The sequence below is a fragment of the Spea bombifrons genome, chromosome 5, assembly GCF_027358695.1.
Source record: "Spea bombifrons isolate aSpeBom1 chromosome 5, aSpeBom1.2.pri, whole genome shotgun sequence".
Taxonomy (NCBI): domain Eukaryota; kingdom Metazoa; phylum Chordata; class Amphibia; order Anura; family Pelobatidae; genus Spea; species Spea bombifrons.
The window spans coordinates 7,997,374-8,017,041 of record NC_071091.1 but is presented as its reverse complement, the minus strand read 5'-3'; the positions used below and the strand labels follow the sequence as shown (position 1 = coordinate 8,017,041).

General features: G+C 38.8%; 1 protein-coding gene across 2 annotated transcripts in view; it reads left to right on the top strand.

Annotated features, from left to right (window-relative positions):
• The window catches only part of VIPR2 (vasoactive intestinal peptide receptor 2), a 33,446-nt gene extending 26,940 nt beyond the window's left edge, over positions 1–6,506 (top strand). The window contains exons 7-13 of one of the 2 annotated variants that reach the window (XM_053468457.1): positions 358–508; positions 1,409–1,469; positions 1,556–1,625; positions 1,875–1,966; positions 3,480–3,609; positions 4,618–4,659; positions 5,780–6,506. In XM_053468457.1, coding sequence (XP_053324432.1) covers positions 358–508; positions 1,409–1,469; positions 1,556–1,625; positions 1,875–1,966; positions 3,480–3,609; positions 4,618–4,659; positions 5,780–5,953 — 720 coding nt within the window. In that variant the 3' untranslated portion in view covers positions 5,954–6,506. Of the gene's footprint in view, positions 1–357; positions 509–1,408; positions 1,470–1,555; positions 1,626–1,874; positions 1,967–3,479; positions 3,610–4,617; positions 4,779–5,779 lie in introns of those variants that run through there. The other variant, XM_053468458.1, reaches the window with a different exon arrangement.
• Positions 6,507–19,668: the final 13,162 nt, after the last annotated feature.

Below are 19,668 nucleotides of genomic sequence, written 5' to 3'. Positions count from 1 at the left end.
TACATCATGAAAAAATGCTTCTACAGCACCAATGACGTACCTGGTACGTCACGGGTATAAAAAACAGTCCTACATCTACAGCCAATCACGTACATGGATACAGTCAGATGACAAAGGGAGTTATTGTAAGAAGTGCCTTTGTCTCTATTCTCTGTCTTTCTCACTGCGATCATGAGCTGGAGAGAGAGAGAGAGAGAGAGAGAAAAAAAAGGTTCTCCTCTAGGAGCTTGTATGGAATTGAAACGATTATCATGTCTCAGCGCTTTCAGCATTCGAGTCTGCCGCAAAAATAATCACTGATCTCTGAATTTAAAGCCGTTTTTGTTGAGTTTTTTTTTTTTTTTTTTTTTATTACAGATCGGCTGCAAAGTTATCTTGGTGTTTTTTCAATACTGCGTAATGGCGAATTTCTACTGGCTGCTGGTGGAAGGTCTCTACCTGCACATGCTTCTGGTGGTTATTTTCTCTCCCAACAGACATTTCACGGTATATCTGCTGATCGGATGGGGTGAGACGCTCCTCATTTCTTACGTTTTGTGTTTTAGTTCATGTGCAGCATTATTGCGCAACTTTTGGTCTTTTTCAGCCCCTTCCCTGCTTGAAGCAGGCAGTTTAAGCAATTCATTGGCCGCGCATGCGCATTAACACACTTCCCATTTTGAGCCGTCCATTAAAATTGTGTTACTTTGTGTAATCTTTTGCAGTTTCTTTGCGGTGGGCATTTCATAAAATAGTTGTTTTAAATCAGATTAATTGTGTTACTGTAACACCCTCTGTGGTCTGGGCACTTCTCTGTCTCTCTGATTGCCTTTATGGGTAAAAGCATTTGCTCTGATTGGAAGCGTGAGATAAAACAGACGCGTCAGAAATTATAGATCTTAACCCCTTAATGACAAAGGCCGTACACGTACGGGCTCAAAATGCATTGTTTTCAATGGGTTTAGGAACCGCCCATTGTCCTTAAGGGGTTAAAATAGGAAAAAAGATTTCGTTAGACAGTTGATGTCTTTTTCAACAGGTTAAATAACAGATAAAGCTGAGACGTTACAACTATGAAAAGGTTTTTGTTACTTTTTGACCGAAATCATACGCGTTTCACCATACATTTTACAGGACCAGCTCAGCCCTTCATAACGCACAGTGAATTTAAGAAAACCCATTATGTTATTTTTTATCAATAAAAAGTATGTATGGAAGACACCAATACCCTTGATTATTAATTGGGATTTACTATATCAATATGTCGAAAAATAAAAGAATAACAATGGTATTGGTATAATTGCAAAATTAAGTATGGAAACTAAGAAATATAATAAAATCATAAAAAATATTGATATTCTTATTTATTATTATTATTCTTATTATTGTTGTTTTTTACTTACACCCTCATGTGTTAATCTTATTTTAGGCATGCCTACTATATTTATCATTATATGGGTGGTGTCAAGAATTTATTTAGAGGATACGGGGTAAGTAACCTAAAAATAATTGTATGAGATGTAAATCTGTTTAATTTGTCTGTTTTTTTTTAACTTTATTTTTTATTTTGTTGTAGATGTTGGGATACAAACGACCGCAGCGTGCCTTGGTGGATTATACGGATACCCATTATAATTTCAATTATTGTAAGTGGACTTTACATTTATTTATTTTTTAATTCAATTAGATTAGATTTACATTTAGATTTTAAATAAGGATTTCTCCTGAACGTGGAATGACTTAAAGCATGTAATTGCACTTACAGCAGACATTTTAGGGGCAATCGAGACATTGCTTCATGTCACAAGTACCCTGCCGACAGCCGGAGATTCTGCTACATTCCCAAAAACGAATAATATCTTTAAACTATTTTTTTTTTTTGCTTTGTCTTGCAGGTAAATTTTTTCTTGTTCATTAGCATTATACGGATTTTGCTGCAGAAACTAAGATCACCTGACGTTGGTGGAAATGATCAGTCGCAATTCAAGTAGGTATTTACCGGCAGCGTAAACGGCCAAGCTACTACCGTGTTTCCCCGATAGTAGGACACCCCCGATTGTAAGACGTATCGGGAGTTTCAGAGGGGTCAGCTATATAAGCCGTACCCCGAAAGTAAGACATATGTCTTACTTTCGGGGAAACACGGGGGATTTGCCGGGTCCGCCACTCTAAGGGGCCGGGAAGTCCCCACCAAGGCCGGCCTTACGTGTCTGCGGCCGCACAGGATTTAAATTAAAACATTGGGGTTTTTTTTAAACTTTATTTAACATCCTCCATGTTAAATAAAGTTAAAAAAAACTTTATTTAACATGGAGGATGTTAAATAAAGTTTTTTTTAACTTTATTTAACATGGAGGATGTTAAATAAAGTTGAAAAAAAACCCCGATGTTTTTATTTAAACCCTGTGCGGCCGCAGACCCCTAAGGCCGGCCCCTTAGAGCAGGGCCGACCTTTGGGGTGTGCGACCGCACAGGGCGCCACACTCCAGGGGGTGCCAACCTGCGGCACCCGGCACCCCTCCAGAGACGGACAGTAATGTCCGCCGCTGGAGGAGCAGGCTCGCAAGGGAGCGGTATCGGAGGTCTTTAACAGACCTCCGGCTCCCTTGAGTGATTTTAAGCCGGGTTGAACCCTGTTAATGACCTCCGATACCGCTCCCTTGTGATCTGCGCGGCAACAGCTGTTGTGCGCCGGGGTTTCTTGTCAGATCCCGGCGCACAACACTGAAGCCGCGCCCACCGCTGTCCGTGCCCTCTGACCCGGAAGGAGACAAGAACTGAAGAAGAGGAGCGAAGAGGAGGAAAAGAAGCTGAAAGAAGAAAGGAAAGGTAGGAAAGCATTAAGTGAGAGTGGATTGGTGTATGTGTGTGTGTGGATTGGTGTATATGTGTGTGTGGATTGGTGTATATGTGTGTGTGGATTGGTGTATATGTGTGTGTGGATTGGTGTATGTGTGTGTGGATTGGTGTATATGTGTGTGTGGATTGGTGTATATGTGTGTGTGGATTGGTGTATATGTGTGTGGATTGGTGTATATGTGTGTGGATTGGTATATGTGTGTGGATTAGTGTATATGTGTGTGGATTTGTGTATACGTGTGGATTGGTGTATATGTGTGTGGATTGGTATACGTGTGGATTGGTAGGTGTGTTGATTGGTAAGTGTGTGAGAGTGATGGGTGTTATGCTGTACCATTTCCAATGTCTTTTTCATGATCTAATTATGCTCTAAAAGTACATCATAACTCCCATCACTCTCAATTTTTTCCCAATATAAGACATACCCCGAAAGTAAGACATAGTGGGGCTTTTAGGGATAAAAAGAAAGTAAGACACTGTCTTACTTTCGGGGAAACACGGTAGCTAGATGTGTAGAAAGCGATGGAAAATATTATTGTACAGACACTCTGACAAATCTTACATAGAACATGATCTTATACAGTTTATTAAATCAGATATTGGGCTGGAAATTTATGTTTATTTTTTTGCTGCGTTCTCAGGAGACTTACAAAATCGACACTCCTACTGATTCCATTATTTGGAGTTCACTACATGGTGTTTGCCGTTTTCCCGATTCCCAGTTTCAGTGAATGTCAGATTTGGTTTGAATTATGTGTTGGATCATTCCAGGTAAGTGAATTTATCAAATAACGATCAGACCATTCTCTTATCAAATAACGATCAGACCATTGTCTTATCAAATAACGATCAGACATTTTTATAGGTGTTTATATTAAAGACACTGATTGCTCAATAATACCACTGTTGAAATGTATCTAGACCCCGGCAGCCGCACACTGCAGCTCCCGATTTGTCATTGGAGAGGCAGATAGGGGGCGTATGGAGCACTATTGGCCAACGTCTACTGGGCATTTGCCTTGAATGCCAGATGGCCAGTCCAGGCCTTCTGGGAACTCTCCAGGTTTCAGCTGGAGACCTGGGCGAAGAGACGCCTACTCCCCACCCAAATCTGACCCTATGCAAATTTAAGGTGCTTGGGGCTGGCCTAGCCCTGCCACACGTGGCAATAGTCCCGTCCACATATGGAAATAGCCCCGCCCCTTTCAAAGACACTCCCTTCAAAGAGGAAGCACTCCGGGTAGCTGGAGCCTAGAAGTTCCCAGGTATGGCGGTACTGCAGGGGAAAAATGCCAGATCTGGCCTCAATCCCATTTGGGCGATCGCTACTCCTTGTACACATACCTGAGAATTTGCCATGGTAGCTCTCCCGGAGCTCTCCCTTTTCTGGGGGAGTGGCTTTGTGAGGGGGGTTGGGCTAGTCAGCCTTTAGTGGGTGGTAAGTGGGCATGGCCAAACACTATTTATACTTTATTATACTGTAAATTGTAATAAAATAATTATTTCATTACAAATACAGTGTTCATGCTTTGTTGACCAATCAGATGATAAGAAACGCATTGGTGGGACTGCTAAATAGTCCAGATTTCTCGGGGGGCTTAGATACCAGTCAGCCTCAGTCCATGCAGATGTTTCTAGAATATCATTTTATATAATTCAGAGTGAAAATGCCAATCCCAAACTGCTTCTTTGTATCAATTGTCATTATAACACAATACCAGCTATTCTTCTCTATAAAATGTGATTATTTTGTGGTAACGAAGAGCATTTCTTTTACAGGGACTGGTTGTCACCATTCTTTACTGCTTTTTAAATACAGAAGTAAGTGATGCCAACAAATAATTTGAAGTACCTATTTTTGTCTGTATTTATGTTTATTTACGAAGCATAATAACTAAGAATAAAGTTTATTTTTCTAATTTTTTACAGCTTAACAATATCAATTGTAATTAAAGAAAAGTAATGATGAGAAACCGTCCAAAAGCATCTTTAATTTTCGATATTGCTGTGCACTAAAGAGATTTTACGTCACAATATGTTGGGCAATCGTCCACATCTCTGTTGGTATCAACTCCTTGACCTAACTATACATTATGAAGGTCCAAGCTTCTGCTGCTGGAAGAGCTTGGCTCCCCTTGTATAATGTATAGTTAAATCTTTGAGATTTCTTCATCTATTGAATCATGCGGGGCCAGCTAAGCCTCCTTGCTGGAGGAGCCTGCCAGTGATGACCCTTCATAGTGAATTCTGAAATCAAGGAGCTGAATTACAGCCCCCCTAACAACCCTTCCTTTAGCGGATAAACCCATATGTGTGTTGTGTGAGGTAGTAGCGGTGTAAACTGGCCTAGGGTTACCCATAGGTTTCCTTACTAGGGGCTGTTCACCCGATTTGGGTGATCGGCCTCCGCAGTGCTCCATAGCTCTCAGTGGGTCATTTGGGGAGACCCAAGATCTTCTGTAAAACTGGCCCAGTTGGCGGGGTCCGCCATGGCTCGGTAGGTCTGAGGAGGGCACTACAGGGCCTGCTTTGATTGTTCTGTTGGTATAGTGCATGTGCGTGTGTTGTGTGTGCCAGGGCATGTATGTTGGGCTGAATCTTTAACAACTAGTAGTCATTGGTCACAGTCCCTGTCCTTAGATTTTAGGCAGATGGAGAAGAACCGGCTGGTAACATAAAACGTAATTCTCCTCTCTGTGAATTTCAGTAACTACTTAAAAGTTACTTTTGCGTCTGGTTCGTTGTGGATTTGGCCAAACGGCAAGCATGGGCAACATGAGGCCCCCCAGTGAACCTGTAGGTCGGTTAGAAGGTTGGGGGTTACGTTCAAGGAAAACTGAAAAGAGAGTATTTTGGAAAAAAAATTATGCATTCCTACATAGTAAATGTGTAACACTTCATAACTTTTTTAATGCCAGTTTTAATGTCTGTTTTTATTCAGGTGCAAGCAGAGTTGAAAAGAAAATGGCATAGTTTGTGTTTAAACCGTTACATCAATCGAGATCACAGACTACACAGTTTATCGATTTCCCGCAACGGTTCAGAAAGCGTAATGCAATTTCAGCGGAACTCGAGGGCCCAATCGATCCTGCAAACCGAGACCATGGTCATTTAACCCGTACATGTTGTTAGGAGATCACAACCGATGACTCTATAGACTATAACAAATGTACAGACAGCTACGCTGGTTTCCTATCGGCAAGAAAACATGACTTTATCAGGCGAAATCACGACCTATTATCGCTTAGATGATCGATGAACTTTTTAAACGAACCCTGGGGTTTATTCCCGCATTGCACTTAAATGTTGTATTTCTTTTCTATCTTACAAATCTAAATTATTTAACAGTATGTCTTGTGGTATTTGTTACGTGTTCAACTATTACGTTCTGATTCAGGGGTAGGCTGACTTGGTGGATAGGAGGGCTTTTGGCCCTAAGAGGGCAAGTTAAGCCAAAGTAGCCCCCATCATGCCCATAAGTAACATAAACATAAACTAACGCACCAACACACACTTACACACAGAGTAACACACGCACATATACTAATACCACCTTTACTCATACACCTACCACAGGGTAGGGCTGCGTTACGTGAGCCCACTTAACCCAAGGAGACCACCCCTGTTTGAAGAAGCCCCACTCTACCCACCTAGGCCAGCCTGCCCCTGCCCCCCCCGGATTGCTCTTATTTTAAGGGTCCAGGGGAGAAATCTAACTTAACCTGCAGCCGGGTCTTTGGGTGGGATGTATCCTTCCCCTTGGATACTTTGTGTTCTTATGCCGTTGACTTCTTAAGCCGCCTTCTTGGTTCCTTGGAATGAGTATATCGGGGAGCCACCCTATCGTAATTCCGTTGTATATTTGGGCATTCCTCTTGGCTTAGAAATTGTCCGTCTGTCCCTGGTTCTATTTTATGAATGTAAATGCAAGTTGTTACATTTTTTTCAAGATTATGTATATTACATAAAATTGATTTATAAGAATAAAAACTGTGTACCTGGCAATGCTGATTAAATCGTGAAAGCCATTTGTTTTTGTGTCGTACGCAATACCGTTCCATTATCGTTTTTAATCGAATAAATAATCGATGCACTTAAGACCACTACGTTGATAGAACCTGCTTCCTATTCTGTAGTAAAATCATTCCTATCACGCGCGATCGTGAATTAAATCCAGAGTTTGATTCGCGCAGGCATAATCTATGAATATTATTACTTATATTTCTATTTCTACGGAACATAAAGGAAAAGCTTTGTATTTAATCAGCATTTTGCAAACCTATAGATCGGATTTTCTATTGTAAATATAAAATGTTGCAAATCATAAAGTGTTTCTAAGAACCCATTTGCAGATGGATAATAGCACATTTTGCTTCGTCTAACAGTATTAGGGATGGTTAAGCGATGTATGCTATGAATGTACTTAACACGATGAATATTATATTGTACAATATTACATATTTAAAGTCGGGGGGGCGTATGGATATTAGCTTCTGCATCTAAGGGTATTTTCATCTACTTTATTAAATGATGTAAATAGAAGGTCATCATCTTTTTTTTTTATTTTTAAAATGACATCGGCGAGTGGAACCATATCTGTGTTGGTGTTACAGTACATTAAAGGTGCTGTTCCAATTAGACAAAAAAATGTAAAAAAAAAAATAAATGAACCTTTGCAGATCAGTCATTGTGGTTTATGATTTGAAGTTTTGCTTGAATAAAGGCTTTTCATTCCTTTCGGTAACAGCATACAAACGCCCGCTTTGGTGTCCGATGACAATTAAAGGTCTCATGAAATGGGATGCTGAATAAACTAATGTAGGTCGGCATTGACAAAAAACTATTTTTTTTACTTTTTTTTTCCAATAATGTTTCTTTATCCGCTGCCCAGGATGCCGCCGTTGTTGTCGGTCATTTGGAGCAAATTTCACTGAACTGATTCTTCTTCAATTCTAATAAACTCCATTACACTGTAGACTTTCATTAGTCAGGGGGTCCGACTGGGTGATTAAGACTTAGCCATTCTATTGCTTACCGCAAGACAGCATCATAACGATGAAGGGTATTTGTCCAGTAGATCTGACAAAGATAACAGAGCAAAAACACATAGAAACGGCTAATGTATAGCTGCCCGAAAGCCAAAAATCATTAAAAAAACTGTTGTCTACATTGTTCTATTTACATTAAAACACTTGATTCTTTATGAACCTACCAGCTCCCTTAAACTATTTTAAGAAAAAACAAAAACTGTCTGCGCTTCTTACCCTTATATTATGTTTATATATTTGTTGCCAACTTTATTAGGGTAAGAAGCGCAGACAGTTTTTGTTTTTTGTATACATTGTACAGCCAATACACTGTATTTGCAGCATGCTTACACCTGTTTGGTAGGCCTCGTATTACACATTTGTATTATTTGAGCCTGTGACTAGCTTAGCGCACCGACATTTTTTCTTTTCCCTATTTTAAGAAAAGGTTAGTTGTTTTTTTTGGGGGGGGAGTAATCTGTTGGCATTATTTAATATGGAGGCATTAAAAATGGTGGCTCAATCACTGCCTTTTCTACCTGATGGCGGGACCTCTATGGACTTTATGATTCAGACGTAGATTTATATTATAGGACGTAGGAAGCGTGATATTTGGAGGATACAAATTGACATTACCCCGAATACGCACCAGAGGCTTTATGTGTCACATAAATATTTTTAAGTATGTTATGTAACTGAATTTGACCAAATGTCAATGCATGGCTTCGTAATTTTGCACCACCAAAGTTTTTCATTATTATTATACTTTATTTATAAAGCGCCAACAGATTCCGCAGCGCTGTACAAGGTAAACATTTTACAGATGGCGACAAGTACAAAATGACAAGCAATTGGCATACAGATAAAAGAGGAATAAATCTATGCTAGAAGTTTCATTGATTTCATTTAAATATCAACCACTTGCCTCCAAGCTTTCCATAATAAAGAAGCCCGTCCATTTAAACGCATCCTGAAAATGTCAGGATTTTTGCTAAATCACATTTAACTTTTACAATATTATAATTCCAAACAACTTAATGTAAAAAGATCTTAATGTACAAGCTGGTTTCACATTAAATGTTTTAGGATCTCTCTTAGATCAATTATTTTTTTTGTTTGTTAAGCCACATTAAGCTCTCCCCCAAAAAAAGGATGCAATTAATTTGTAATTTGGGTAATTTATTCCACGTTTGGGGCTTGGGGAGGTAAAAACTTAACTTGTGCAAAGTTTTAACTTGTTTGGACACATTATAGTACATTTAACTCTTTGTACATCAAGCCGTTCACATTAACCTGTTAAAAATAATTGTTAAATGTGAATAATGATTTTAATATGCTTTCATTTCCTGCTTTTTTTATGATACGTCGGAATAGATGAAGTCTTGGATTGTGTACAGATTGGAGGAAACTGGTTAATATTTGAACTCATTGCTGTATGTTAAGTCCGCGTTAAGCTCCACAAATAATGTTATTAATATGCAATTTGGGGTTCCAAAATCCATGAGACGTCTAGGATAGGTTTGGGAGTTTAAAAACTTAGGATGTGCAAAGTTTCAAGACAAATTTTTTTTAAAAAATGTTAAATGTGAATAATATTTGGTATGTTTTTACCAAAAGTCCTAAATGTAAAGGACATGTTTGAGTAGATGGACTCTTTTATTGTGGAAAGTTTGGAGGAAATTGGTTGATATTTAAGTTCTTCTTTGTACTTTAAGCCACATTAAGTGCCCAAAAACAAGCTTAATGTCACTTATTTGCAACGTGGGAAACAAAAATCCACGAAACGTCTAGGATAGGCTTAGATCGTGAGAAACTTTGGTTATGCAACATTATGAAGCAATTGGTTGAGGTTTGAGCCCGTTTTGAGACATTTAGCTCCATTAAGCTATTTTCACATTAAATGTTTAAGGATTTCCCAATTTTAGGGTACCTACCACACTATTTTTGGGGTATTATGAGTTGGCTCTGGCACTGGTGTGCACTCAAGCAATGCCCTACAACATCCCATCATAGGACCTTGAGCAGGAGTGGGCAATGTGTCCATAGATGGACATCAGGCTCCACAACAAGGCTTGTCGATCTAATGGTTCCAGGTGGTCTTCAGAAAAACTGGAGCCCACCTCGGTCCCCAACACATCAGTTCTGTCAACCAGACAAGTTCAAAGATACCACCCTTATTTTACATTTTTCTGTCACCTTTCTGTGAAAAAAATATATATTTCTGTTATTTTTAATCTTTGAAAACAAACAGCTAAATTCCTCACCCTGTTGGTCACATCATAAGTTAATGCGCATGGCACGGAATTCAAAAGATAGGGAAAAAAATGTCTGTTTCCAGAGAGGATCACACGTTTAATCAGCTCGATGACTTGCTATGAGATTCTTGGTTTTAATGCAAAGTAAACATAACGATTCCAGCAAAAAAAAAAATTTCACTCAATCTTTCATATGAAATCAGCTAAAAGTGGACATTTTATAATGTAAATATTATTAGAGATTGTGATAGCGTATAAATAGTTGTGGAGCAATGTTATTTTATTTTAGTGTGAAGGATTAAAATATAAATTTAAAGTGGCCATAACCTAGGGAGGTCACATTTTCTGAACGTACTTGCGATGACCTTACAAGGAGTAGGTGAAAAACATTCGAACTGTTCCTCTGCTCGGGGACTGGCGTCTTTTTGTTATTACAGCTGTTGTAGACTGTGGGGAAAGAGTATGACTTGTACTGGTGTGAAATGGGGTGCCCAGTGGGGTCATGTGACCCTGTGGTAGTAGGAGATGGTGAAAGTATGGGGCAGGAGAGCTGAGCGGGCTGCACTGGTGATGGTAGAGTGTAAGAGTGTGTGTGTGTGTTTCACTCAATGGTGTTACAGTGTTACAATGTGTATATGTGTAAATGTATGGTGTTAGAGTGAGTTTGTGTTACTGTATGGTGGTAGAGTGTGTATAGTGTATGGTGTTGGCATGTGTGTGAGTGTATGATGATGTGCGTGTGTGTGTGTGTGTGCTGTTAACATGTATGAGTGTGTCTGTGTCAGCATATGTGTTAGAGTGGTGTTAGCATGAGTGTACTTGTGTGTTAGTGCATGGTGCTGGCATAAGTGTTTTTGTGTGTTAGTGTATGGTGTTAACATGAGTGTGTTTGTGTATTAGTGTATGGTAATAGCATGAGTGTATGTGTTAGTATTTGGTGTTAGCATGTGTGTGTGGGGTGTTAGTGTATGGTGTTAGTGTGAGTGTATGTGTCAGCGTATAAGGTTGGCATCTCATGGGTGAGCCAATGGTTAGTGGTGTGAGGGAGAGGAAGGAAGGTAGCATGTGTGTGAATGTTTGGTGTTAGAGTGAGTGGGTGTTAGATGTGTTACAGGGGTAAAAGAAATACTGCACTCAGGACCCGCTAAACCTTGGCTCAACACAGTATCACAGTATTCTCCATACGTTTAGGTGTAAAGGGTGCATGAAATGGTAACTAAATATACGCAGACGAATATTTCTTATATGGGCCGAATATTTCTTATATGATGTCATAGTCTATATTTCTATGTCATTAGGACACTTTTTTACAGATAATGGAATTTTCCCCTATACGTGCTGTTTATGTGACATAAATATTAATAATAAACAGATTCTGAAATGTGGGCTACAATACATATATGTGATACGCTGCTAAAATAGAATAAATCAAAACTATCTGTAACATGGCTATTATTCTGATTCTATTATTGGTGCGTTAAACAATTACATTATAAGTTAACGGCAAAACAGAAGCATATGATTCTGAATTTATTTAGTGAGGATTTTTTTCCAGAATTATTCTTTATTTTATTGGCAGCCCTTGACTCTTGTTTGACCAGCATAAAGCATGTAAATAATTTGCCATTTATCTTGCGCAGAACAAATAATGAGGGGCATCCGGGAAGAGCAGTTATAGCTTAATGACAATTATTTTGATTTTGGAACAAATTGTTCATTGTTATGTATCATTACATGTTGGCAGAATTGAAGTCTTTTTTTTTTTACAAACCCAAATCAATTTCATGATTGATGATTTCATTCTTTCACTGTTACAACAATTTAAAGGGCCTTATTCACTAAGCAAGGATTTTGCAGGAAAGTTGCAAAGTTGTATTATTAACCTGTCCCTGCTCATCCAATAAGAAATATACTATCATGGTCGTGACTTCAGATAGGCGAGCCATTGGAGATTTGTGATGGAAATGGGCAGTTAAGGACGAGCAAAGTCCAAACAGACCTGTAGTGACAATGATTACTCTGTAGATGGGATCCAGACGTGGTGTAAATGCTGACCCCATGCAGTACCATATACCTTCTGTGTTTACTAGGTGATGTTCTAGGCACAATGCATAATTATACTGGGATAACCAGGGTATAAGCCATTAACCCCTTAAGGACAATGGGTGGTCCCTAAACCCATTGAAAACAATGCATTTTGAGCCCGTACATGTAGAGGCTTTGTCATTAAGGAGTTAATGGCTTAAACCCTGGTTATCCCAGTATAATTATGCATTGTGCCTAGAACATCACCTAGTAAACACAGAAGGTATATGGTACTGCATGGGGTCAGCATTTACACCACGTCTGGATCCCATCTACAATCCTATTATGGGGCCCCTATCCTCTGTGATGTTGTTTTAGTGACTGTATGTAGGATCTTGAAAATATTTGATGTGTTGTGTTAATTGCCCACATGGCTTTTTTCCTCCCATATGATGCTATTCCTCCCCTGACATTACTGACAGCCTAACACTCACCCTTCCTTTATTAGCCATCTCTTTAGGAGGGACAATCCTTCTGTCCCCCTTTCCTCCCCTGATGTCCCTCTTTTCAAGGAGCTCAGAATGTTTCCTGGGTATCCCAGCGTTCTACAGCCCTAAAACCTCATGATAATGTGTTAACAAATAGTGGAATTGGGTTTTAAATTAAAATGTGTAAATAAAATACATTAGTGTTTTTCTAAATGCCTCACTCAGCTTCGTTGGCATTTCTGTATCTAACGTGTGGAGTCCAACTCACTGGTATGTAAATATAATGTGTACTCGGTTTGGGGAGGGAATTGAATGAGTAGACCCCCACTACTACCTAGAGTACCGAACCCTTTTAACTTTTTCCATTGTCTTTATTAATTTATATCTTTGTAGGCCATGTGCGGCATTAGAAGTGTTTATACCTAGTCTCAGAAATCGATCCAAAAACCCAATGCAGTGCTTTTTTATTAATACATTTAAAGAAAATATGCGCACTTCTTCTTCTTTAACAGATTAAAAGTACACGTGCACCTGCTTTGTGGTCACCAGTGGTGCTTTTAGTCGACTCCCTTACCTCAGAATTAAATACAGGGAATCATTGAAATCACTTATTGCCTGAGTTATTTTTTAACATTTTGAGAAGCCTCTAAGACGAGACCAACGACTGATTTAGGTCCGAGTCTTTACAGCAGGAATAATGGGCAGGCTCGACGGGCCGAGCAGTTCCTATCTGCCGCCAAATTCTACGTTTCTATTTGCGATGCGTAAATGGAACGGTGTGGACCATAACCAAAAACGAGCGAAACTAGGACTGTGCCGCGTCTAGCCACCTCCATTAACCTCCTGTCAAGGTTTCCTTGACAATGTATGAAATTGTTCATCGAGAATGATTAAGAAATCTCCACACATGGCCAATGCATCATCCTTGGCCCTTCCTACAGGAGAAGCTCAATGGGGTCATCGCTTCCTAATGCCTTGTGAAGTTGGGGACTTAAAAGTGTTCAATTTAGTGAGTGCACCCCAAATAAACTTAGTAATATATATCGGTCAAAGCAGACACACCATGTGCACGACATTTGGGCTCGACGGCTTAAGCTGGGATTAAGTTCATTTTCATGGCAAAGAGGGACTTCGCAATTGATTAGATCAGGGGTTCTCAAACTGCGGCCCTCCAGCTGCTGCAGGACTACATCTCCCATACTCCTCAGCCAGCCCCTTAGCTGAAGGAGCATTATGGGAGATGTAGTCCTGCAGCAGCTGGAGGGCCGCAGTTTGAGAACCCCTGGATTAGATGGAGTCTCTGCAATCATCTAAACTTTGGGAAAATTTTGGGAAAATTTAAATTTTTGTCATTCTCAAAACTTTTGGCCACGACGGTACTGAAGCTAAGGCTTTAATTACTCGGATGATAGAAGACATGATACTACAATGGGTTAATGTACTGTGCAATTTTTAGAGCAACAATAGCAACAAATTTACTCTTGGGAACTTTCCTATGAGGGTCACAGAATGAACATCAGGTATTCAGGAGATTAGAAATGCAGGCGTGTTTTAATCTTTATGAAACGCATTCAGATTCGCTAGGTCACGATGACCGAGTCGGCTTCTGTTTGCAAGATATTTTAGAATCTTGAGACTATTAATTAAATATAAAACGGAGCATTACTAAGGGCATTGATGTCATCTTCATAGCTCATCCCTTTCAAGATGATAAACCTCTGACTTTATCTCCCCCAGGCTAAGGCCACACACTTGATATTTGGAGGTTTATCCAAAGGTTGGCCATGTTTGGAGTAAACATCCTGAATTGTCTGAAGATTTTCATGACTTTTTGATGATGGTTGGTAAGGTCAACCAAGGTCACGCTAATATTTATTTTAATTTGTATTAAATGGAAGATTTTACTCTGAGACTAATAATACGAGGACTAATGTCGATGTCTGCCAATAATATATATTTTATAGATGAATGGCTAGAATTATTTTTTAAATTAATTTTGTTAATTAAGAACAATAATCCGATCTTGATATAAATAGTAAAAAAAAATACATACATATCCATATCCCCATGCAGGTTACATAAGCCATTAAAAGCCCCCTAAATTCCCCATCTTAATCATAAAGTCTGGTAAAAAAAAAAAAATTAAGGTTGGATGTTTTCCATGTGAGTTTGGTAATATTCTTCTCTGATGGAATGACTAGCGAATCTATTTCTGTATGAATATTTAAGTTTGGCATTAACAGGAGATTATTCCGCATAAAAAGTGTGATGGGTTTTAATGGAAATTCCATTGTGTTATTAAAAGCTATGTTTTATCTTAAAAAAGCATATCTTCGCTCACTTTTAAAGTGGTGAGGGTGCCCAGGTGTGTTGGTTATGATGTCATAACACAGTGTCATGTTACTCTAACTGCAAAAAGAAGAGATCTTAGCTATTGGCGGAACGGATCCATCTGATCTACACCACATATAGAGGCAACATGGTGGCTGCTTGTAGTTCCATCTCTAGTCTAATTACTAAAGAAGGTGTTTCCAGAAGAGTTGATCGTTCCACAATGAAGTTCAAACCTCGGCGAGCTGATTCATAATTAAACAGGAATTAATGACAAATCATTAATAATGTTCTTCCGGATAATGCATAGTTTTGTCACAGGGTCTCATCGTTTATGGGCACCACAAGTCTAAATATTGTGCTTGTACCAAAACTCAACGGCTCAATGAAAGATGCCGTCAAAGTAATGAAAGCAATGATTGAAAATCTAGAATCAAATATTGTGTGACAAAAGCAACACAATCTACGCAATCCATCCCTTAATAATATTATTTTCCATAAATATGAATTCTTCATTTTGTGTTACAATAACACAATCACACAAAAAATATTCCATAGCGTTCCATTTCTATATTTCTTTTGATTTAGGAACAAATCAAAAGAAATCCTTCCATCTGCTCCACTGCACATTTTTTTTTTCCCTGTTTGATTATGATTTTTTTGCTATATGATCTTATTGAACACAATGTCTGTGTATTTTAAAATGTACCCTAGATAAAGGCATTGAAAAGATCAGATGAATAATAACTTGCAGATAAAAGCAGATGTATTGTTCCTAAACGCTGAGCCACATTTTTGTTGGAAATACAATTAGCTACATACAATGCTGACAATTTTCCACAGCTACGGTTGCTAATGCTCTTTTTTTTTTTCATGGTTATTTAACTAATACACTTTTTTTTCTGTCTGATTAACTCAATGTAAGTATCACCAAAAAAGGAAGTCATTAAAGCCTTGGTCGAGAGCAAGTAAACAGCAGGATCAAAGGGGTACATCTTCAAAGCAATGGAAAATATTGTTTTACAGAAGCAAAACAGTTTCAGATCTACCTAGATTGGAGAGCAGTCTCTTGTGGAAGGTCTCTACGCAGTGGATGAAGAGATAGGGCACATGGCCCCCAGAAGATAGGCAGAGACTGGGACCAGCTTGGGACTAGTAGGACAAGAGACTGGACTGAGTGGTGAGAGAGGGCAGTTGGTCATAAATGTCTATGGAGCGAGAGTAGAGGTATGGACCATACATGGACAGTGGTGGGACTGGAAGATGGTAGATACTGGTGGAATTAGGGTCAAGGTGACCAGAACTAGGTTGAAGTATAAGAGGGACAAACTCTGGGTGGGCCAATAACTACAAAAAACAAAAACTGTCTGCGCTTCTTACCCTAATGAAGTTGGCAACAAATGTATACACATAATATAATATCTCATTTATATTATGTTTATATATTTGTTGCCAACTTTATTAGGGTAAGAAGCGCAGACAGTTTTTGTTTTTTGTATACATTGTACAGCCAATACACTGTTTCTTGCAGCATGCTTACACCTGTTTGGTAGGCCTCGTATTATACATTTGTATTTGAGCCTGTGACTAGCTTAGCGCACCGACATTTTTTCTTTTCCCTGTGGGCCAATAACTACCCAGAAATATGTAGTGTGGTAGCCATATCAAGGAGGGAGAGGGTTAAGGGCAGCTGGGACAGAACAAAAAGAAGATTTCAAAATGGCAAGCCTTATGACGGGTACTCAGGATTAAGTAGACGGAGATGTTCCATTGAATATGTGTGCCAGGAGGCACATAGCATGAAGTTAAGAAAGCTGGAGCGATGGACCAACTTGGAACTGCCGTCCACCTAAAGGTCCTGCATCGTTTTTGCATTAGGGTTAAATGAATTCACTTCAGTTAGTTTGGCTAATGCACAACATTCATGTCATTTGTTACATTTAGGGGTAGAGTAAAAAAAAAACATTTGGTCTCATTAGTCATTTTCTCAAAGGAGCTAATTATTTTCTTTTTTTTTTTCAAAATTTTCCCATGGCTACGTGAAAGGCACAATTTACAACTGTGACAAAATGATAGAAATAGAATTTTCACATAAGAATGCTACTCAAAGTGGCTGGTGTCTGGAGTTCTTCCAAATCAGAGGGACACATCACAGAGTTATTACATTCTCAAGAAATTCTACTCAAGTTAACCATCCGCAGATTGATCGTTTTGAGGGGCATTGAAAGGAAATTATATGTATATATTATGGTGTATAAGCATCTCTGAATGGTTTTGTTAATATCATACAAGACGATGTCATATCACTTAATCAAAGTGAAATGTTACAAACAGACCATAAAAAGTCCATAATAAGCCTACATTAAAAAACATTGATGTCTTAGATGTTGACGCTTGGGTTTGGTTTATGCTGATCTAAATTCATCTCAGATCGGTCCATTTACACAGCATTGGGTGAGTCGAGGAAGCAAAGGGTTCGTTAAAAGAACAGCTTATGTCCCTTACACCCCTACTACAGAATAATGCATTTTAAGGTACTCTTTGAGTAATCCTAAGAAAATCCTAACAAAAAAACTAAATTTCTCGCCACTGATTGGCTGCTTAAGCTGTCAATCAGTGGCAGGAAAGTACTTCCAATTAAATCATAGGAAGCATTCCTTAAGCAGCCAATCAGAGCTCCCATTGAAATGAAAGGGTACACGTTCCACATGTGCATGCAGTGTTTACAGAGCCAGTCCTAGAGGTGACCGGAGCTGAATACATCATGTGCAGCAGATTATTATTATTATTATTACTATTACCTTTTATTTATATAGCGCCAACAGTTTACACAGCACTTCAAACAATACATATATTCAAGGGGTCTGACAAGACGAGAACTGACAGACTAAAAGAAACCGACACATTAGGTGGAGAGAGCCCGGCTCGCAGGCTTACAATCTTGAGGGCATTTAGCCGAATGCACCTCCTGCAGGACATTTAGCTGAGGGGATGGAGAAAGGGGCAAATGCATTTGGAGGAATTCTGCAAAATCCCCCTATACGTTTCCAGAATGGACCACACAACAATGGACTACGCAACTATCATAGACATTAAACTGGTCACAGCTGACGCATCTTGAATCAATATGGCTGACTTGAAGGTTAGGTCACGGCATGGTGAAAAAATAGCAAATTTGTTACTATAGTTTATTAACTTGTAATTGTAAACGTGTTCATTGTCAGAAGCTGGTGTAAAATTCAAGCTACCACCTAAATATGTCTACGGTAAAATTCATCATTTGCGTTAAATATACCCCCAAAATATTTATTTTAGGGTCCATTTAACGCATCCATTTTTTATTAGTTTTTCTTAACAGGGAGCTTCACAAGTGTGATAAATATGCACCGGCTCACAATGTATGTGTTCAGAAATACCTCGGAAACAGGGATTGCTGGAAAGCTATTCGGCCCCTATGGTCTGCCCCGTGGGGTCGACGTATTATAAGACCAATGATAGTCTCGTGCCTATCCCATTCATGCTGACGATCAATGACTGCTCCTGGAAGGCAGACCGCACCAACTACCTCCTCGGAGAACTAACAGAAGCCGCTGACTAAGAAGTAGATTCAATTTGAGGGACGCCAAAGCTGACTGATAATGTTTAGCACTTCCGTGTAAATATGGAGGATTAATGTACAGCTAATATGCACCTCGGTAGGTTTCTAACGCTGATAAACGATGGCAGCAGTTTATATTAGAACCTTTTATAGAAACACAAATAAATCAGGATTCCTCTGAGCCGGCTTGCTGGGGGCCTCCCTACGGACGGACGGGCGCGATGCAGAATTAACCCACGTTTCACCGTCTTAAAAGTTACATTATTTCAGAGGATACTTTCAAAAGTCATATTTCCAACTCCCCCGAGTCAATAGAATGACGGTCGTGGAATCTGAGATAAGGAGTTATTCAAATGAATGAACCTCAAAACAACGAAGTTAAGCCCTCTGCATAAAAATCAGCAGTTTCATTCATTACTTTTATTTTTTAATTTACGGAACGTGAAGAAGAATGAAGTTCTCATTAGTTATAGGATGCATGGCGGGCTGCTGTAAAACTCCATAGGAAAGTTCTACCATGTCATAGATAAACAAAATGGTCCATAACCCCTAGGCTTACAATAATATTCATTAATTGCAGTCTAAAAATCTACATGGGGTCACAAACTTTTTTTTTTGTTTTGATATGTAAGTGGACAGTTTCAGCTCAAACCAAAAATAGCAGCTCTGAGCATTGTTCTTCTTTAATAGATTGTATGCTGTCCGATGTTCAGTCCACGTGCCATATTTTTATAAATGAATTCTACGTGTATTATATGGAATTTGTATATATTAGAATCATTACTACAATTATTTTCCGCCTGCTCTATGTATCTATTTCCTGCTTTTTTTTTATTAGTGTTTTTTGTCATGAAAAAAAATATTGCATTAAAAAAAAAAATTATTTACTAGTTTAGTCAGATTGAGAAAATGTTCAGGGGGGAAATGAAATAAATATTAATATATAATTTCCAAAATAATAATTTATTCAATTGACATACAAGCGATGTTCACTGTAATTTTGTTTCCCAGACACAGTCTTAACACTTAAAGGGGATCTCGCACAATTTTTATTACTATTATTACTCGTATTAGATTAAAAATACGTTTTTAAAAAGTATTATATG